The sequence below is a fragment of the Nuphar pumila genome, chromosome 14 (genome assembly GCF_984573655.1).
Source record: "Nuphar pumila chromosome 14, dmNupPumi1.hap1.1, whole genome shotgun sequence".
Classification (NCBI taxonomy): domain Eukaryota; kingdom Viridiplantae; phylum Streptophyta; class Magnoliopsida; order Nymphaeales; family Nymphaeaceae; genus Nuphar; species Nuphar pumila.
In genome coordinates this window covers 11657841-11680229 of record NC_143262.1, presented here as the reverse complement: position 1 = coordinate 11680229, position 22389 = coordinate 11657841, and the positions used below count along the sequence as shown (strand labels likewise).

At 35.5% G+C, this 22389-nt stretch overlaps 2 protein-coding genes across 3 annotated transcripts in view; one reads left to right on the top strand and one right to left on the bottom strand.

Annotated features, from left to right (window-relative positions):
- Window positions 1–7691, bottom strand: part of LOC149816387 (putative pectin methylesterase CGR3) — a 33733-nt gene extending 26042 nt beyond the window's left edge. Inside the window, exons 1-5 of the mRNA XM_089988225.1 lie at window positions 7631–7691; window positions 6887–7040; window positions 6726–6765; window positions 6221–6262; window positions 3320–3694 (exon numbers count right to left, since the gene is read on the bottom strand). Coding sequence (XP_089844351.1) covers window positions 3320–3694; window positions 6221–6262; window positions 6726–6765; window positions 6887–7012 — 583 coding nt within the window. The 5' untranslated portion in view covers window positions 7013–7040; window positions 7631–7691. The remainder of the gene's footprint in view (window positions 1–3319; window positions 3695–6220; window positions 6263–6725; window positions 6766–6886; window positions 7041–7630) is intronic.
- An 11418-nt stretch (window positions 7692–19109) lies between these two features.
- LOC149816386 (histone H3.3) lies at window positions 19110–22066 on the top strand. 2 transcript variants are annotated; one of them, XM_089988224.1, is made up of 6 exons: window positions 19120–19179; window positions 20097–20190; window positions 21137–21208; window positions 21301–21377; window positions 21477–21567; window positions 21671–22066. In XM_089988224.1, the coding sequence occupies exons 3-6, from the start codon at window positions 21137–21139 to the stop codon at window positions 21839–21841; spliced, it is 411 nt and encodes a 136-aa protein (XP_089844350.1). In that variant the 5' UTR covers window positions 19120–19179; window positions 20097–20190; the 3' UTR covers window positions 21842–22066. The 2 variants fall into 2 exon arrangements, with proteins under 2 accessions (XP_089844349.1, XP_089844350.1); XM_089988223.1 differs by lacking the exon at window positions 20097–20190 and having other exon boundaries at window positions 19110–19179.
- Window positions 22067–22389: the final 323 nt, after the last annotated feature.

Genomic DNA, 22389 nt, shown 5'->3' with positions numbered 1-22389 from the left:
GTTTTTCAAGCAAATCATATTTTTGATATGCATATCAAGTTGATTTCTTAGCATTTAATCTATATATTAAATGCTTATGGTTTTTGCCACCCTTATATGCAAAATGTGTATTAAGTATGTCTTTCATAAATGATTTTAAAACCTTGTGATCTCTTGGGTTTATTTTGCCTAAAGTATGCTTGGAGACTTTGTTTCTCTTGTTTGGCACTTCATTACATGTTTTAAGCATGTTCATTAATGAGTTCTTTGAGTATTAATTCATTTCATGATAAGTATATGCATATGCTCTTTATGGCCTTTTTGGGCCCTCATTCAATAATGTTTATGTATATCATGCCTCTTCGTAGGCTTATTGTGGTGTCCCTTAGTGGACCATTTTGTTATTCCCCATTATGGGGTTATATTTGTCCAACGTTGGACCTTATGAATGCATTATGCATTCTTGCAATTTATTTATGCATAATTTGCTTCCGCACATTTTGTTTTAACATGATGTATTATTTTGAAACTTTGGTGTCATTTCTGCATAATTTGCATAACTTCTAACATGTGTCATCCATAATTATGCTAGTTAGAAATGTTTCATTTGAGTAAAAGTGCAAAGATATGTTTTACTTGTTTCTTTGTTGTTTTTCTACAGGATCACTAAGATGTGGAACATTAGGTACATCATGGATTCGATCGATGGTGAATTGGATTTGAAGACCTAGCTCAACTGTCATGAAGATGGAGCTTTTTCGTTAAAGATTTTTTGAAGAATTGGACTATGTTTCAAGACTTCCCTCTGTTTTGAAGAAATGTTTTTCCAAACTTTCGGGTTTTTCCCCGCAAAGTTTGAGGGGGGATGTTAAAATATGTGTATTATCGACATTTGTAATCTCGTATATATTTATATTCATATATATATAGATATATATATATATATGTATATATATATATCTATATATATATATATGAATATAAATATATATACTTTATTTCACCCAAAAGGGTATTTCTGTAAATTCCTGTTTTACGCATATTCCATTTTGGAATAATGCTTGTAATTTTTATTTTTATTTTTCTTTTTCTTCTTTATTTTTCTTCTTTTTCCCTTTTTTATTTTTTGGCTTTTGCGCCACATAGGGAGGCTCCCCAAAGAGTCGTTGGGGAGCCTCCAACGGTCACATATGTGACCGTTGGGGGCTCCCAACGACTCTCTTGGGAGCCCCCTTTGTGGCTCCTTCTTATGCTTATAAATAGGGGCTCTCCCCTTTGTATTAGTGCATCCTTGAGGGAGCTTATGCTCCATTGTAATGGGGTTTTTACCCCTTCTCCATTATTCTTCAATGATATGCAACTTATGACTTTATGTCATATTTTTTCCTTTTTATGGGTTTTATGTGTTAGCACATTATGTGCTTATGTTGTTTCCCTTTAATGGGTATATTTGCACTTCACGTGCATAAGTATGGGTTCATTATTGAACCCAATGTATTCCAAGTCACTTTCTAACAAATACCTCATAGATGGACAAAGCCCAAATCACCTAATTAATAGATATAGAGCAAGCAGCCAATCTGATGCCAAGCACCACTGCTTCCATACAACAACAACTACGCCTTCATCCCAAAACAATTGGGGTCGGCGATATGAACCAAAAAAGAAAATCATTCTGGGTCTTCCACATGAATCCTTCTCCTCCAATCATTTCTATCCAATGTCATGTCCTCGGTGAGGTTCAAAGCATTCATATCCTTTCCTATCATCTCCATCTATGTCTTCCTAGGCCTACCCTGACCTCTTTTAACTAATATATTTTCCCATTTCTCCATCCTTCTAACTGGAGCATCATTAGGCCTTCGCCGAATATGTCCAAACCACCGTAAACGATTCTCTCTCATCTTATTTTCAATGGGTGCAACGCCTACCTTCTTACGTATCTCCTTGTTCCGAATCTTATCTTTTATTGTATTTCCACACATCCATCTAAGCATACGCATCTCAGCTACACTCATTTTTTGAATATGATGTCTCTTGGCAGCCCAACATTCCGTACCATATAGTAAAGCGGGCCTAATAGTCGTCCTATAAAACTTTCTCTTCAACCGCAATGGCATTCTACGATCGCACAACACTCCAGTTGCACTTTTCCATTTCATCCACCCAACCTTTATCTTATGATTTACATCTCCATCAATTTCTCCATACTTTTGAATGATAGATCTCAAATATTTGAAACAATTATCCACCGGTATTTCTTGCTCACCAAGCTTCATTACACTCTCATCACTACTTCGTTGCTTACTAAACCGACATTCCATATATTTTGTCTTACTCTTACTCAACTTAAAACCTCTTGCTTCTAATGTCTGTCGCCATAATTCTAACTTAGCATTAACCCCAGCTCTAGACTCATCAATCAAAACAATATCATCAGCAAACAACATACACCACTGCTTCCATGATGCATAAAAAAAACACTTGAGAAAATTACAAATTATTTGGATGTCGGAGATCTAGGTACTATGTCACACAAACACTTCACTTAACCTGCATATCCCGTGTCGACACAACACTATATTCAGACATACCAAGACACCTCATAGATACAGTCAAATCAGCAACGGACACAGTCAACACTGTATCATTAACTTTATCTATTTCCTTTTATGACCTTGTCTACTTATTTTGTATTCACTTGAAATTTTTTTTTTTAATGTCATTAATTACATCATGTTTCAATTTCAACTTAGTTTTAATATTTAATGTTTTCAATTTGAATCAGAATTGATGTTCAAGAGTTTCCACTTGAGATGATATTCATGTTTCATATACATACATCTGTGTGTGTGTGTGTGTGTGTGGCTGTGCCTCCATGTCCTAATTTTTTAGAACTGCTTGTTGTACCAAACCCATTTGCATCATGCTCCATTCCCACACCTGTATCCATGTGACATAGTCTAGGTATCAGTCGTGATGAAATCATCCTCAATATGTTTAGATGATTACCATCTAACCTTTCTTAAGATCATCCAACCAGCAACAATCTCCCAAAAACTCGTAAAATTGAGGTCAGGCTACATGTACCATATCTCATCCTCAAAAATAAACAATATTGGTGATTGAAAGGATGATGGAATTCATCCAGCATTCATGAAATAAATAAACAAGAATGGGAGTATATTGCTGTGGAACAAATTAAACAAAAGCTGAATATGCCAATGAACCACTGCAAACAACCAGCCCTTGGAGTTTAGAACAAAAGCAAAGCAACACAACGCAAAATAGTTCAATTTTCAGATATTCAAAACAGTTGAAACAGCTTTCTGGAACTGACCAGTAAATAAAACAAGTCCATCCTTGGACACTCTAGCAAGTTCAGGAAGTGTCTTGTTGAGGTACTTTGGGGACAGATAGTCCAGTGCATCTGAGACAATGACAACAGAAAATGACTTTGGCTTGTAAGGCAGAGGAAACTTGATATCAGCTACACGGACTATGCCCCTGCGCACAAGGGCCTTGCAGTTGCTGTCTGCATCCTCCAAATCATATGGCTCCACACCCCAAGCTTCTGTATCATCTTCTTTCAGCAATTTTGAGACAACTGCACATGTATCAGGGCCTACGTGCAAAACTTTGTGCATGCTATCACCATATACCTTTTTTAGAAGAGGCAATGCTCTAAACACTTCCAATGTGCATGAATGATCACCTGCTCAGAAAAAAAATCAATCTGAACAAAATATGAAGCGTCGAAAACATATATGGATCTATTTATACAAACTGATGAAAAATCACTAGGATAAATGAAAATGAATCAGGCAGCTTATAGATAGCAACAACAGTCAACTAGGCAGCACATTAAGTGTCAGGGCTTACTATCACAGACAGACTCTCTTCAACCTAATATTTATGGCAATTAAATTAATGTCATCCATCTAAATACGAGCTAATTTGCAAGCCTTATTGATGTCAGATTTTGAAATGAAGCAGACAGCTAAGTCACCAGAGCAATTACATTATTTCCTCATGTATGTTAACAAACTTCATGAAATGTTCATTAGTTTGTCTGAAGCCTCTTTCTAACAATTGGCTGTTAATAAGTGAAAACTTAAATGACTCAATAAATGCACATTTTGAATCCAGGCACATTAAAAAATCAATGCAGGAAATATATCATTGTCATGATCTTGCAATCACCTAGAAGATCATACAGAAAAACATAAATATGGAGTTCCAAACCAGCCTTCCTTTATGCAGCAATAGTTCCAAGGCCCACCTCATCACTATATATGTCCAAATCCAGGCATCAAACCATTAACCCTATCTACACCCCCGATTTTGGCAGGAAGCATCCTTATCAGGATGATTAATCCATAACAATAAGCTGTCTTTGAAGAGACTCACATGCAGAATGTCTTGAAAGAATACCCGGCTGCTCCTTGATTGTCAAGCCATTGTGGGGTGTGTTGGTTAAGTTACTGAAGGAAGCATGTTGAATCATGAAGGAAAAGGCATTCTGAATTTATCAGATGGTTTCCACTTTCTGGAGGGGCACTTATTAGGAGTCTGTTATTTGGTGATTTGACATGGGCTAGATTAACATCCATTAATATATAAAAATTGTAAGAGAAGAAACCTTTTACTGCCCATATACATTTGGGTAATAGACAATGTGGAAGCATAGCAATTATTGGCTACTGGTTACTCTCCATTATGGCGGTTGATATATACATGATAAGGGAACACATGCATCAGTAATTTATAAAAGCAGACTTTTTTCATGTCAATAATTGATTTAATCTCATGATGAGCATGTTGTGGGGCTCCCTCAATGCAGTTTTGGTTCACATGCTTCAAATAAAATACCACATTAAAGCAGGGGTATGAGAGGAATGGTAAATGAAGGAAGCAATCAATCCAATATAGGGCTAATAATTCCTGTGACATATTGATAGAATTACAATCCCGAAGCAACTAAAATCCACAATTTCATGCCCATGATGATTTATGCATGGGAAGCTGGATTTTACAAGCCCTAGCCACTTGTATGGGTATAGATATCGCTGTGCATAACACACACACACACACACACACACACACACATAGGGAGAGAGAGAGAGAGAGGGAACAGTGTGGATGGAAGGTTTACATCCGGAATAATCAAATGAGTTGGAACCATTTATTGAAGAGCCTCAAAAAGGGGAAAACGCAAATTGAAAATTTTCATGGGGAAGCACTTTTATTTACAAGCAAAAAATGTAACTTTTCCCAGAGAAAGAAAGAAAGACGGAAAAAGACTAACTCCACAATGAAAGTTCTAAAATCTTAAAAACTTCTCTTTGTGCCTGAGAGATGGATGCTCTCAGCCAATGATTGATCACTGGCAGATAAGGATACGTCCATGTCAATGTTAAAATACAAAAAGAAAGCAATCCTAAGATGTCCATGAAAATGGAGCATAAGCCATAAAAAAATGCACTGATCATACTCCACATTCTAGTGCAGCAGAAAGTGACAAGATGTTCACAGCGTTCCTGTATGTCAAACAGCATCTAGTTTAAGCTCCCAATGGAACATGAGTTCAGAGCTAAAAAGGGAACATATGTTCTACTCAGGATATATATATATATATATATATATATATATATATATATATATATATATATATGTCAACCAAGAAAAAAATGATCCATTAATGAGCCAAGATGCAGGTTTTCAGGGAAGCGATAGAATGAAATGAAAGGACAAGTTAAACTTCATCAATGAATCAAGATGAAAGTTTGCATGGGAAGTGGGAAGAATAGAACACAACGAATGCAAGAGTGTATTTGAATATATGTTGCTTTTCACTGTTCAAATGGAATTCCTTTCTCCAACAAAAAACTTGGAACTAAACAAATGGGCTCATAAATTCCATCTTTGCTCATAATTGGTAGGTGTGCTCTGTCTTATTTTAAGGCTTTTATGATGGATCGATATTAACCAAAAAATAGGACACATGCAGCTCTCAAGGAGTAAGATAAGAATATCTTACTTTTTGAAGTTCGCAACAAGTGATGGTGAAGAACAAAATTATTTTACATTTACTTGACATTATTTTACATGAATTTTTTTCCAAAGTACCATCTAATTCTTTAGATAAATCATTTATGGTGCCACTATGACCAATAAAAACATAATAACAAGTGCACTGACGATAAAGGTGGGAATGCATGATCAAACCGAGCAGGCCTACCATCAACCCTGACCAAAGCTTCTTTATCACTACCAAAACCCCCTGTTCAAGACAAACAGAGGAATGTTAGAACAAATAAAATAGGGAGTTAACACTATACGAAAATTATATGCTAATTTAGTTATAAACAGACATTTATGTAGCAATGCGCCATTGATTGTGTACATCCAGCATCGGAAAAAAACTTGTCATAACTACTGCTGGATAAGCAAACACACGTGCAAATAGAAGGTTCCAAACAGGAGTATTTTCTTCAATCAGTTCTTTTTTTCTTTTTTCTTTTTTTGACAGGCCCAAAGAGAAGTACCTAAAGTCAGAATTTTCCACAAAATATGGGAGGAAATTAATTTGAATGTTATGGCATCTAACAAATAGAGATCCATACAAGACAATGATTTTCACATAGTTTGGGCAGTTATTAACAACTCGAAGGAAAAGCAAAAAAGTTTTTAAAGGAGACGCATGCATGAAGTTGAAAATGTAGGACATGAGAGATGAGCCAAACCTGAGCCACTGTAAGAATAGGCAATGAGAAGCAAAGCGCCCTGCAAGTAATCAACAAGAATGCGGTTAGACGCCAATTGCAATGGTGCATCCTTTCCCCTTTCAGACATAAGATAGTCACCACTGAAGACACTACCGATCTGTAACGGAAACAAACCATACCAGCACAACCAATCCAACCGGTAACAAAGAAGAGGATCGTGATTTCTGATGAAAGGCGTTCGTCAATGGCACGGTGGAGCTATCCGCAAAGCGTCTCGCGTTCGGATTCACCTGCCTCCTCGACATAATTCCCGATCTGTAAAGCCTCTACTATCTGAAAACATTATGTTTGAAACAATAATACAGAATGATTGAGGCATCGCGCTAAACAAACATACCGATATTCAGCAGTAAATAAAGCCACGAAATTGAACAAGTGACGCAAATGCGATCTAAAGCCCTAGTCAAAATGGAAAACTTCGTAAACAGAATCTGCTACTGAAATCATTCCTAACTGCTCCAAGAGCGAAACTGAAAAAGAATTGTTTTGCGAATAAACTAAAGAGTCAAAAAAAGGAGGAATTTGTGAGAAAAAATAGATCATAGTATTTACATTGGGCAAAAGATCACTTTTCACGGTAAATAACAAGAAATTCAGAGTCTCTGCCACGAAACCCGGAGATCTCATCGTGAAAATATAACGAATCAAACGATTCCGAACCGTGAAAACGACCCTAACGATCGAGAAGATCCGGCACGAACGAGAACAGGATCCACAGAGGAAGACGACGCTTTCGAAATCGAACATTTTCAAGACGAAAATCCCCGAACTACAAACTATCGCCGGGAAAGAACCCAAGAACTCATCAGAGACGATGAATCGAAGTGCGGAAGTAAATGCAGAATTAAGAAGAATGAACTTACCTCGTAAAGGAGAGAATTGCAACTTCGGTTCGTGCAGATCTGGGGCAGAACGCTGCGTCTCTCTTTCTCTCTCTCTCTCTCTCTTCCCGCTCATATAGTGTGCAGTTTTAAAATGGTTTTAAAACTTTAAATTGAAAATCAATAGGACGAAGAAAAAGGAGTGGGAAAGGACGACTGGACGAGAGCCTGTCGGCGGCGTGACAAATATCGCGAGATTTTCAATATCGGGAGAAATTGCCTAAAAGTTTCGCGAGATTTACGAAAAATATATAAATACCACGATTTAAACGCGATATTTACGTTTTAAACGGCTATTTATGGTGAAAATTCATGTATTTCCTTTTTTTAAATATTAAAATGTTATTATAAAAATTATTTTTTATACTTTTACTTTGTTTTTTATTACTAAGATTTTGCCAAAAATGGCAGATTTATGAAAAAATTTCAAATTCTTGTGATTTTTTGAAAAAACGATATTTTGTCATTTTTAATGTTTGTCACTATGGTCGGGGGTTTAGAAAATAATATGCATTCTTTTATGATTTTTTTGGCTTTGTTTTGTTTTTTTATTCAAATGGTACAAATTTGCACAGCCAAGATCATAGAAGACAAGTGAAGTTCACATGAGAAACCTCTTGTTTTTATTTGGCTCTTAAAAAAAAGATATGAGAAACACCTGAGAATCAGTATGGGTAATTTGATGTGTTTTTCTCTAAAAACTCTACAATTTGTGATATTCTTCTTATGTCCAAAATCATAAATAACTAGCATTCAAATATCTCTTTTACCCTTCACTTTTATAAAACTAATGAAGTTTGCATGATATATCGTTCTGCTCCTTGGGTGTCGCATACGCTCACTTAAAATAGGTTCACATGTTTTTTTTCTGAAGTTTGCATAAAATTATATGCAAACTTTCTGTTAAATTTTAATAAAATGTCGAACTCCACACATACTTTATGCAAACTTAAGGAAGTTTTGCGAACTTTCTATTAAACTTGAACAAAATGAGAAATTTCGCATATATGTCATACATACTTCATCAAGTTCTCATATATTTTATGCAAACTTAAGAAAGTCTACACATATTTTATGTAAACTTCCTCAAGTTTGCATGTATTTTATGCGAATTTGAGAAAGTATGCATATATTTTTATGCGAACTTCTTCAAGTTTCCACGTATATTTTATGTGGACTTTCTTAAGCCCTCATTTTGTTCAAGTTTAAAAGAAAGTTCGCATATAATTTTATGCAAACTTTGTGAAGTCTAAAAAAAATGTGCAACCCTCATTTTAAGTAGGCGTATATAGCACTCGAAGAGTGAAACAATATATCGTGTGAACTTTATCAATTTTCACATACAAAGGATAAAAGAGATATTTTAATGCTGGCTATTTGTGATTTTGGACACGAGAAGAATATCGAAAATGATAAGGTTTTTAGAAAAATACATCAAATTAACTATATGGTCATTTTTCAAAAAAAACATTTAGGGGGCAAGAGAGCAGATCTTGGGTTGAAAAAACTTTTAAATTATAGAGGTGGTAGTTATCTAAGGTTTGTTTTACTAGTTACCTTTGTGTTTATAACAATGGGGGCATAGTTTTCCTCTTTACGTGTGGTCCCAGCTTTTGGTCCAGTTATAAATATGGGCTTTGGTTAGGGATGTCAATGAATAGGATTTCATATGATATCGGACCAGATATGGTTTTGATTTTTATCTACAGAAAAATGTCCAAATTTGATTGATGTTCAAATTTGTTTACATGTAAAAGAAGCGGATATGGTATGAGTTGTTCACCATTAGAATCCGAATCCATGTAGCTAACATCCAATTAGTTGAATATGGCATAGGCTACATCTGATCCGAATCCAAACTGTTTACAGCCTATCTTTCTCAAATACGAGCAAGAGGTGCCTAATATTAGAACTTTAAAATAATTTTTACAGGGCCATGCCCATCGACACCCACCTTGATGGATTCAATAAGTTTATTGGTAGTGACAATTATGCAAATAATGTGGACATGACCATCCTATCTGCTGAAAACATGGTTTATTTGTTGTTGGGGTTAATATTTGGTGCTATTGAAAGCAGAAAATCACGAGTTTAATCTTCGTCGACTCAATCTAACCACGTAGATTTGTTCAACATGGTTTTTTTTGCTAAGGATCAAACCTTTGAACATGTGATTTTGATTTTAAAATATGATTTTTTTAGTAATAAAATTTTAGTGCATTGAGGGTTGTTGACTTTTGAAGCCCTTAAAAAAACATGCTTACATGTCACAATCACATAATTCAAAGTTCATTTTCTACTAAACAAACCTTTTAGGCCACATACAAAATAAAAAAAATATGAAAAGACGATGATTTATAGTTTTATACTCGATAGTTTCAAAGCACCTGAAATCCACAAAACATTTAAAATATTGAGTCAAATATTCAAAACCTGAACCCATTTACTTGGGTATGTTTTAAACTAATAACTCTAATTTAGAAACTTGGTTGGATGTACTTTTGGCTACATTTTTATTTTGTCGCATCTAGGGTTGGGAAAAACAAGTCAAGCCCCACATGGCTAATGTTCAGCTCGTAAAGTTCTCATTCAAACTCGTAAAATAAGCATAGAAAGATGAATATGAAGTGTAGTCATAAAATCTTATTGCTTCTAACTTTGAAAGAATGCATTTTTTTATAACCATATTACTCACTACAAGAAAACAGGTGATTAGCAATGGCATTTAGTCGCTACTTAGCGACGGGTTAACGTGAGAAACACATTCATCGCTTTAATCAATGAAATTTATGAAAATAGCGATGGAATATATTCCCTCGCATATTCCTTCGCTAATTAGCGATGGCTTTTGCAAAAGAATATTTTGTCGTAATAGACACACCATTTAGCGACGTTGGTTGCAACGGAATATATTTTGTCGCTATTTAAAGACATAATTGGTGACGGCATCTATTCCGTAATCATTTTCGTGTTTTGATTTACTGCGGCTTAGCATTGAAATTAATCTGTCGCTAAATGTCGCATAACCCCTAATCCCAACTCTCTTTTTTCTTTCTTCTTTCACTGCTCCCGCTGCCCTCTCCCTCTCGCCGCCCTCTTTCTCCGGCCACCCTATCCATCCCGTCGGCCTCTCTCCGGCCTCCACTGTTCGCTGACCGTCGATCCTCGTCAGCCTTCCGCCGTTGTCCGAAGACGCGCAGGTAAATTCCCTTTTCCGGTAGGGGGTCAACCCCCTGTATTTTTTTGGCAGGGGGTCGACCACCTACGTTTCTCGACAGTGGGTCGACCCCCTACGTTTCTCGGCAGTGGGTCGACCCCCTGCAGTTTCCGACAGGGGGTCAACGTCATGTGTTTCGGTAGGTCATTGGGTGTTGGGCTTCTCAAGGCCTATGCAATATGTTTTCATTTGTCTCATTTTTTTTTGGACAGGTGGTAACTTCATTTTAAAATAGTGTTTTTTGCAGATTTTTCAACGGAACTCGCTTGTGCTCAGCCACACATGGTAAGTGACAAAAAAAATGCAAATCGGGTAAATACCCATGGTGAGTAAGTGATGCAAGCGTATCATATGTTATTTAATTGATTGGATGTAACACTTTATTGTTTACACATTCACTTAGTTGTTGATATCTATGAATACTTTGTTGGAGTTCGGAGATCATGCTGAGCATGATTTTAATGTATGAGAACAGAAGTGTTCTTATTTTTTTAGTACGGATTTCATGCTAGGTATGGTAGCAATTAGTGGAATATTGGAGTGTGTTTACTGCAGATACAAATTCTATTTGAATGCATTGCAATACTTGATGTGAATGATTTAAATTATTTGAATGTATTGTAATACTTGATGCGAATGAATGGGTTGTATTGCAATACTTGATGTGAATGATTTGAATTATTTGAATGTATTATAATACTTGATACGAATGATTTGAATGGATTGCAATACTTGATGTGAATGATTTAAATGTATTATAATACTTGATGCGAATTATTTGAATGTATTGTATGACATTTGTTATTTGTTAGAATATGGTTCGTGGAGGTTACAGTGGTCGTTCATCCTATAGTAGCCAGGCTCATACTTCATCTTCATGTGCTCCTGTGATAGGTATATCATTTAACTAATTGGATGCTTGATTAGTTGAAATGCACATTCTGAGAATTTTTAACGTATTTTTTTTACAAATGATGTTTCTCCTATACATGACCCACCTACACCAGTTGATCACACAAGTCAGGAGCCAACACAGAATGCAGGGTCTTCTCAGTCTGACACAATAAGACTCATTCGAATAGTGTATATCGATAATCGACCGTAAGTATTTCATTTTCAATTATTGCATATCTTATAAATATTTTATATTGATATTTACTGTGTATCAATTCATATACAACACGAGGTTTGAGCCACAAAAAGTAGTACGCAAGATTAAAAATTCACTTCTTCAACATCTACCAGAACCAGTCGCTTAATGGAAAGAGTATCCAAAAGAGGTGATAGACAGATTGTCGTTCTCATTCACGGTATACAGTTGTTTATCATAGTTAATATGTTTCATATTGAAAATTTTTTATAATCATGTTTACTAACTTTTTGAAAATATATGTAGGTTTCGAATCGCTTCGCGACTACGGTGGAAAAACATGATGCAAGGAAAGTGTGACAGAGGGTGACTGTCAATCGATTTGCAGACATGTTGCATAATATGAAGACTGCAACAAAAAAAACATCTGGCGGAATAGATGATCCACTACAGTGGAAGGGTCATGACCCTATTACTATCAGGAGAGATTATTAGGAGGGAATGTGCGACAAGTGGGTGGGGGTGCATTTTAAAATCCCTCTACAAAGGCTGCACAAAATCGAGCGAAAATGCTCAAAGCCCATCTACACACATGTGTATATATGACTTTTGGGAGCCACCCGAAGAAAATGGTAACTCATTAATATATAATATCAATTTTATAAGTATTATTGCAAACTTGTTAACTAAGTCTTTTATCATTTAACTTCGCACGAAACAAAAAAATTAGGCATTGTAGCATATAAGAATGTGTTTGTTGAAACACATAAATGAAAGACCGCAGGATACTTTGTATCAGAGAAGGCGAGAACGACAACGGTATGTATTTATTCTATTAATAATCATTGCAATATACAAGTTATCATAAATATTGTAATTCTTAATTATTAATGCATACTGTAACATTATTTTGTATGAGGCATATCAGCAACATATGGTAGAGCGATATGGCGATGACGCTACTCATCATCCATCATTTGATCCTGCAGTATGGGTGATTGCAGCAGGTGAACCCAAAAAGGGTCGTGTGTTCGGGTTTGGGAGTAATATGAACACTTCACATGTTATTGCTTCTTCTAGTTACGGCTCACAGACTTCTTCCGTCGACATAAACTCCAAGCAGCATCCTATTCTTTCTGATAATGATGTACGTCAGATAGTTAAGGACACAATGTGTGACTACTTTTATGAAACCGTCGCCGACATTCTCCGAGTTGAGTTCAACATTTTTTTGCTAAATAGGGGAACTTCGATTGCAGGTCCCCCTCAGGTATGAAAGTTTCATGCAATATATTGCATGTCGTTAGATTTCATGTAACTTTGAATGTCTTAACATATTATTATTTTTTTACTGCCTTATAACACATATGAGCATGCTATAATCACATATTCAATTTTTTGACTGTCGTAGAACACATGTGAGCATGCTAGAATCACATATACAACTTTTTGCCTGCCTTAGAGCACATATGAGCATGGTAAAATCACATATAGAGTTGTTTTGATTGCCTTATAACACATATGAGCATGCTATAATCACATATTCAGTTTTTTGACTGCCTTAAAACACATATGAGCATGATCGAATCACATCTATAGTTTTTTGTCTGCCTTAGAGCACATATGAGCATAGTATAATCACATATAGAGTTTTTTGCCTATCTTATAACACATATGAGCATGTTATAATGACATATAAAGTTTTTTGCCTGCCTTAGAGCACATATGAGCATAATAGAATCACATATAAAGTTTTTTGACTGCCTTAGAACACATATGAGCATGCTATAATCACATATTTAGTTTTTTGACTGCCTTATAATACATATGAGCATGCTATAATCACATATTCAGTTTTTTGACTGCCTTATAAAACATATGAGCATGCTAGAATCACATATAGAGTTTTTTTACTGCCTTAGAACACATGTCATTTATGATAGAATTACATATAAAGTTTTTTGCTTTGTCTGCCTTAATTAGAGCACATATGAGCATGATAGAATCACATATAAATTTTTTGACTGCCTTAGAACACATATGAGTGTGCTATAATCTCATATTTAGTTTTTAGACTGCTTTAGAACACATATGAGCATAATCAAATTATATATATAGTTATTTGCCTGCCATAGAGCACATATAAGCATGGTAGAATCACATATAGAGTTTTTCTAACTGCCTTAGAATACATATGAGCATGATATAATCACATATAAAATTTTTTTACTGTCTTAAAACACATATCATTCATGCTATAATCATATATACAGTTTTTTGCCTGCTTTAGAACACATGTGAGCATGATAAAAATCACATATACAGTTTTTTGACTGCCTTAGAGCATATATGAGCATGCTATAATCACACATACAGTTTTTTGTCTGCTTTAGAACACATGTAAGCATGATAGAATCACATATTTTTTTTTTACTGCTTTAGAACAATATGAGCATGATAAAATCACATATACAATTGTTTGCCTGCCTTAGAGCACATATGAGCATGGTAGAATCACATATAGATTTTTTTTTACTGCTTTAGAACACATATGAGCATGCTATAATCACATATTTAGTTTTTTTACTGCCTTAGAACACATATGATCATGATCAAATCACATATATAGTTTTTTGTCTGCTTTAGAGCACGTATGAGTATGGTAGAATCACATATAGAGTTTTTCTGGCTGCCTTAGAACACATATGAGCATGATATAATCACATATAGAGTTTTTTTACTGTCGTAGAACACATATCATTCAAGATAAAATCACCTGTAGAGTTTTTTGCCTGCCTTAGAGCACATATGAGCATGATGGAATCATATATAGAGTTTTTTTACTGCCTTAAAACACATATGAGCACATGATAGAATCACATATAGTGTATAGTTTATTTCAATATATTTTGTTTATCAATATTGCTTGTTTTTTTCTTGTGTAGGTTACTGACGATAATCAGCGTAGCAGAGCTGAAGGGACAGATCAAGGCAATGAACAAGAAGACACACAAAATCTTGGCGATGATTAGATTAATGTGTTGAATTTGTTCTTTTTTTTTGTTTCAAAAATATAATTGTTGAATTGTAAATAATTAAACTTATGAATTTTAAAGTGGAATGATTAATTGTTTTAGTTTCCTTTTATATGTAACTTTATGTGTACTTTGTTTTTTATTCACAGAAAATATAAATTGTAGCGTTCTCGATATTTGATTTTCAATTTTTTTTTTTAAATTTTTTTCGTCTTGTTTGCGATGGATATATCCAACATTATACATATAATGTAGCGACAGTTGTAAATTCGTCGCCAAGATGAGGTCGCCGTTTAGTACCGATGGATTTGCGACATAATCCGTCGTTCGTTATTCCATCGCAATTAGCGATGGAACGGGCGGCAAATTTATGCCGTTGCCAGTTAGCGTCGAAAAAATTGCGACGTAAGATATCCGTCGCTACTTCGTCGCTAATCCATTGACAAGCCAATTAGCGACAGATTAGCGACAAAATTAGGTCGTCGCTAATCCACTGCTTTGTTGTAGTGACTCTCAACTCTGGAACATTGTATTTTTTTCTGTAAACGAGTTAGCTCAAGCTCAACTCATTTAACTCAAACTCGTTACGACCTAAAACTCGACTTGGCTCGCCACAAGAATGAGCCAAGCTTGAACACTTCAAGCTCTGAGTCATTTGGCTCATTTACCTGCCCTCATTTCATCCTAAGGGTTTAGGTTCAGGTTTAGAATATGATCACTGAGATGAGCCAATATAACAACTTTTAATCAAAATAAGTAGCTAAGCATCCATTGGTGTGCTTGCACTAAAGTAAGAGAATTACTTCTGATATCCACTGACAGTGGGTGTGACTAGAACTTAAGTGGATTTCAGGTCGGATTCAGTTATTGTTCACATAATCAAATTCAAAATCATTTTTGTGTTTTTTTTTACATTCAAGTTAGAAACCAAATTTGATTAATCATATTTGATTATGCATACATCATACTCGAATCCAAACTATATGAACCAGACCCGATAAAACCATACTTTTTATCATTTTTACATTGAAATTTTGGTCTTAATCGGAACTCTGGTATAAAATTTCTTAAAATATACCCTTGTCCATGTATTAATCGGACCTTCAAGTCCGGACTCAGGTCTTAATCAAGTCTTATTATTTATCACCATACCCAAACCTTATAGGGTTTGGGTTGGGTTCGGGTAAACCAAGCCCATTGACACCCTTAGGTCTACGTGACTGAGGCTTACATGTATCATATGCCTTCCTTGGTGGTAGAACCCTTTTTTTTTGACAAAAAGAACATCTATTTTTTTCGATATAGGCAAGTTATGACATAGAATCCTTGGGATTTGAGATTGAGACCCCTTGGTTGTAATATGTGAGACCTCTAACTCTATCCTGGAATAAATTTGACTTTTTTAAGCATATTATGTATCTCTTTAATTAAAGTGAATGATATCCTTTTTATTTTAGTCTCTCTCTCTCATCATTAATGAGCCTAGTTAATAAACATAACTCAACGGTATATATCCATGCATGTTTAGCTATTGAATCATAGAATTATCTTTATTAATTGAAGCAACTTGACCAAAGAAAATGTATGCAAGAAATTAAACATGAAACATATAACATGCTACATATTAATAAAACCGCGCTCACTGCATTTGTGTTGAGAACCAAACTGTCTGCACCAGTCCATATTTGGGTTTTTATCATATGTCAGACCCTCTAACTCTATCCAGGAATAAATTTGACTTTTTTAAGCATAAAATTACAAATGCAACTGAAATTAGAAAAGACAATTTACCATAGGCCCTTTAGGTTAACTATAAAACGAATATGGTATGCATTTGAAATGCCAATTTTTTTAGTATGATTTTGAATGTAAAATAATTTCAAGTATGTGTTGTGAATAACTCTACAAAAGGGTGAACAACGAGTTTGACCGAACAACCACCATCTCAATGGTTTTAGGCACGTAATACTATTTGAAAATGGAAAAATGATTGTGACGTGTTTCTTGAAATGCTTTTAAACTTTTTAATTTCTTTCGCCGTCTAAAATCATAAATACTCATATTTATAAGGCTATTTTAACCTTTACACCTATTATTTTCGATGTGGATTTTCTTCATATGCAAATTTTATGTCTCTATTGAAAATGCCTTAGTCACACATATTTTATGCGAATTTAATAATTTTTTTATACGAGATAACTCAACTATTTGCGATTTTTTTTGTTCGAGTTTAAAAGATTTTTTTTTTTATTTTTTTTTATGCGTATTTTTTAAAATTTTATGTGAAGTAACTTAAGTATTTGCGATATTTGCTATGTTTTTTGGTTCGCGCTTAAATTTTTTTATAGATTTTTTATACGGATTTAATTTTTTTTTAAAGTAACTCGGGTATTCGTAATGTTTGAAGGTTTAAGTATAAAAAAAAGTTCATTTGCACTTATTTTATATGAATTTCATAAATTTTTTATGCAAGGTAACTTAAGTATTTGCAAGGTTTGTAGGAAAGAGTTTGTAGTGCATTCTTTCTTGTAAAAAAAAGAATCACTTGGGTTTCTTTCTTTAAATTACCTCATAAATGTGTGCAAGATTTTAAGGTTCGAGTTTAAAAGAAAGTTCATTCGCACATATTTTATGCGAATTTAATAAATTTTTTGTGCGAGGTAACTAACTATTTGTGAGGTTTTGAGTTTAATTTTTTTTCGTGCACTTATTTTATGTAAATTTCACAAATTATTTATGCAAGATAAATAAAGTATTTACGAGATTTATCAATTTGAGTTAAAAAGCAAATTCATAAATTTTTTATGTTATGTTATTATATTTTTTATGTAAAATAACTTATGGGAAGAAACACAAACATTCTTTTTTGACGAGAAAGGATGTGCTATGAACACTTTTCTACAAACCTCATAAATACTTGAGTTACGTCACATAAAAAATTATGAAATTCACATAAAATAAGTGCAAAAAAACTTTTTTTTAAACTCAAACCTCAAAACATCGTAAATACCTGAGTTACTTTGCATGAAAATTTATTAAATTTCTATAAAAAATCTATAAAATTTATTTTAAACTCAAACAATAAACATAAAAAATATTGCAAATACCTGAGTTACTTCTCGTACAAAATTTCTAAATTATTATAAAAAACTGTGTTTTTTTTTAAACTAAAAAAAAAATTTAAAAATAGTTCTCACATAAAAAAATACTAAATTCGTATGAAGAGAAAGAAAATTGTCATATAGAGAAAATTGACACTGAAAACAATAAGTGCTAAGGCTAAAATGACCCTAAAAATAACATTATTTGCTATTTTGGACATTTAAAAAGTTTCAAAGCATTTTTAAAAAAATGCCATTTTGCCGTACACTATGTTCATTTTTTCGATTTGAAAAGGTAATTTTCGTGTAAGCACTTAAGGCTTGATAAATTTGTGGTTAGTGGCCTCAGTTTTGAAATATTTAAGGTTAATATTACTGCTTGAGTTACTTTTATATCCATTGAAATTACTCATCTAAACTTAGCTGTAGCAAGATGACATTCAACCATTTAAAGAAAGTGAACGGTTAAAAATGTGATTTTCGAAAGTTAACCAGATTTGAGTGATATAAAAAGTAACTCAATCAGCCATTTAAACAAATTCTAAAAAGTCAACCATTTATCTCAAATATTTTGAGAACTGAGATGGTCAATTGTAAAATTTTCATATGTTAAACGTCTATGTGTAAAGTGCTCCCTTTTAGGAACAGCAAGACATAAATCCAAAAGAAGAAAAAAGGGAAGGTCGGGTAAATGTAATAACCGAAAATTTTGGCAGGATTTACAAGAATATATAGTAATTTTGGGGGTTTTCTGTGTTTTTGCTCGTTTTAGCATGATTAGGTATGCAGAAAAGGGCGGTTGAATAAGTCGTCGCTATTGCTGACCCGTCCATCGGAAGCGAGATCCGACGGTGGATTATGGGGAAGAGAAAGCACAATCCGAGCGAATCCTGGCCGTCAGTGTGGGAGTGCAGAAGCACACCCAATATTCAATCTCAACCGTCGGTTTGAATCTCACAGTCTCCAGAGGGAAGACCCATAACGGGCATTGGCCGACTATAAATTAGAGTCAATTATTTCTACCCCCCTTCTTCGTCCGTCTCTGCGCAAGGAGATTCGTTTTGGGAGAGAGAAGACTCGTCTTTGAGGTACGGCTTCTACTTCTCTCTCTCGTTGTCTTTACTTTTTTCATTGATCGTTTTCTCTTCTTTTGGATGGAGGGGTCGATCGGGGTTTTCCCTTGCGTTCGTGTTCGCGCTCGTGCGTTGTCTTCACTTTTTTTATCGGTTGTTTTCTCTTATTTTGGATGGAGGGGTTGATCAGGGTTTTTTCTTGAGTTTTGAACTCTCTCTCTCGTTGTCTTTATTTGTTTTATCGATTATTGTCTCTTCTTTTGGAATCAGTTTTTTTCTTGCGTTTTGAACTCTCTCGTTTTCACTTGTTTTGGATGGAGGGATTGATCAGGGTTTTGTCTTGCGTTTCGAACCACCCCTCCTCTCTCTTGTGCGTCGCGATTGCGTGAGAGGGGATGGTTCGTTGATTGTGGGGTTCTTGAGTTTTTTTTTTCCGTTTTATAACAAGTTTTTGGAGCATTTGGTTGCTAGAGTTTTCTTTTCGTGTTTTTGTTTAATTTGTGTGGTTTATGCTAATTTTGCCAGATAATTCATCGTGGATAGGGTAAAGCGGGGATCGCTGGGGGTCGTATCCGTTTGTTGGTTTTATACCTCGTTTTCTTAGGTTTCTGAAGGCTTTCTTCTTTGGGCATATGGTTTATTCGTCTCCGTGTTTCGCTTGCCTTTTGTTCGTGCGAGTTATTTAGGAGATTAGGTTTTGATTCTTTGTGGTTCCCCAATTTTTTTCGGAGTTGTGGGGAGGGGGTGTGTTGTGGTGAAGATTGATATAGGTGGATGAAAGAAATTCACACGATACATAAAATAACATGCATACCAGAGAAGAATAGACAAGGAGCACAAACGTTCACGTGGTTCGGGTGAGAAATCACCTACGTCCACGACCTTTGCTGATTCAGCCTCATACAAACTCGTTTTTTGGTTACATTTGGTAGGATTTCTCTCTTGAGAAGGTGACTGCTTTGCTGGAGGAGTCTCATTGTTACAAGTGATTGAGTTTCTATCCTGAGAGGAGTTCATCTTATCTAGGTAGACCTTCTTCTCTCTATACTTGAATGGCGACATCTTTGGAGCGACGGACATTTTATCTTCACTAGCTTTGATTCGTGGATCAACTGGATCTGGGCGTGTGGATCCGATCAGCAATGGCTGAACCCATAGCTTTAACAGTGGATGATGTTGTCTTACCAAAATATGGATGTGGTTTCTTATTTTTTGTGGTGTGGGTCGTGTGTCTTCTTTGATATTTTCTTGTTATTTTTTCTTTTGCATCCTCAAGTTCGTGAGTTGTTGGTAGAATCGTAGATTGCTTCTGATTTTTAGTTGTACACGGTTGTTGCTCGTACACTTGCTATATTCAGAATTTGGAGATAACCCTTTCTCTGCTCTCACGGACATGGTCATTGTTTGTGTTATTGGACTTTAGGTTTTCTTCAGCCATATCTGGTCACGAGTTCTTTTCTTTTCTTTTATTCTTGCTTTCTTCCTTTTTTCCCTTTCTTTTTACTTCTCCCTTGCAATATTGATCTATTGATTCCTCGTCTGTACTTTTTCATGTTTCTGTTAGTCGTTTTTGCTCTGTTTCCCGAGTCATCCAACCTACGTGGTTGTAAATCACAATCACAACCCTTTCTCAATTTTAGTGAACAGGGGAAAGTACAATTTCTGATTGTGATTACCAGCTGTGATTGAATCATATGAAAGTTGGTCACAAGATTGACCTTGTGACTAACAATCACAGCTTCAACTTTCTCAGCTGTGATTGTTCATCCCACTCGTGACTAAAGTAAACATCCCCTAAAGTTTTGGGCTTCGGGGTTTTAATTTTCTACCATATCGAGTGGACCAAGTGGTTGTATGGTTAGATTATCTCGATTGATGGTACGATCAGTTGTGTCTGATGCTATGGTAAATTTTATAAAGAAAGAAACACACAAAATTGCTTGGTAAAACGATCTGTGCTTTGTTTCTGTAGATGGCGCGTACCAAGCAAACAGCTCGTAAGTCTACTGGAGGAAAGGCTCCCAGGAAGCAGCTTGCAACCAAGGTGATGATTTAGTCTACAAGGGAATGGTTGTCATTTCTCTTTTACATCCCTTGCGTGCTAAATCTGAAAACCCGTTTCAAAATTTTCTTTAGGCTGCTCGGAAGTCTGCCCCTACAACTGGAGGAGTGAAGAAGCCCCACCGCTATCGTCCAGGAACTGTTGCTCTTCGGTGTGTTGAAATTTCACTCTTTGCAATGTTGCATTTCCGTGTTTCTTATTTATTTGCAGCCATTGATTTTTCTTGGTTTTTGCTTTGTCACTTGGATAGTGAAATACGCAAGTACCAGAAGAGCACAGAGCTCTTGATAAGGAAGTTGCCGTTCCAGAGGCTTGTTCGTGAGATTGCCCAGGACTTCAAGGTAAGTGAGCTTGCCCGAGTGGTCTTCCTCATCTCTCTTGGCTGTGCTCCCAACTTGGCCTGTTTGTTCTTACTACTGCACTTGTGGTATGAATGTTGTGCAGACGGATCTGCGTTTTCAGAGCCATGCTGTTCTGGCCTTGCAAGAGGCTGCAGAAGCCTATCTTGTGGGGCTCTTTGAGGACACCAACTTGTGCGCCATCCATGCCAAGCGTGTAACCATCATGCCTAAAGACATTCAGCTGGCTCGAAGGATCCGTGGCGAGAGGGCTTGAGCTGATTTGAAGTGGTTGGGGGCCCGCTTTTGATTCTGGAACTGTGAGGAGCTCTATCCATGACTACTTTTAGTTTAGTACTTGGCAGTTGATGTATGAAGACTTTAACCAGGTTCCAATTGATACTTTTGGCGCGTCGATATTTATGGATAATGGTGATTAGAATGTTTTGTACATAAAACCGTCTTATTGTAGGGAAAACACCTTATGGCTTTATGGTGACAACACTTTTGTCCGCGTGCCTATGTTCATTAAACCGTTGATTCTTGTGTTGATGTGCATATTTCTCCCTCTCTCTGGATCTTGAGTTGGCCTCTGTCAGGAGGACTCGGGACGGGTAGAAGGTTATCTCTTGAAACATTCTAGTGCATTTGGTGGGTTGAGTTTGTTTTGTACAATTTAAACTGTTTCAAGATGGTGCTTGAAAGATGTCGTTAGTTCAATTGTTAAACTGTATCTCTGCATCTGAAATACTTGGATGGTAACCTACAAGTGATCTCTTTCAAGTATGCTATGAGTAAGTTCTAGTCCAAAGTATGGTTCGTGTG

Excerpts from the sequence above, each read along its gene's own strand:
- LOC149816386 (XM_089988223.1), top strand. The coding sequence starts at position 21,137 with ATGGCGCGTACCAAGCAAACAGCTCGTAAGTCTACTGGAGGAAAGGCT. Across the intron at positions 21,209-21,300 it reads GGAAGCAGCTTGCAACCAAG|GCTGCTCGGAAGTCTGCCCC; the intron begins GTGATGATTTAG and ends AATTTTCTTTAG. Across the intron at positions 21,568-21,670 it reads AGATTGCCCAGGACTTCAAG|ACGGATCTGCGTTTTCAGAG; the intron begins GTAAGTGAGCTT and ends AATGTTGTGCAG.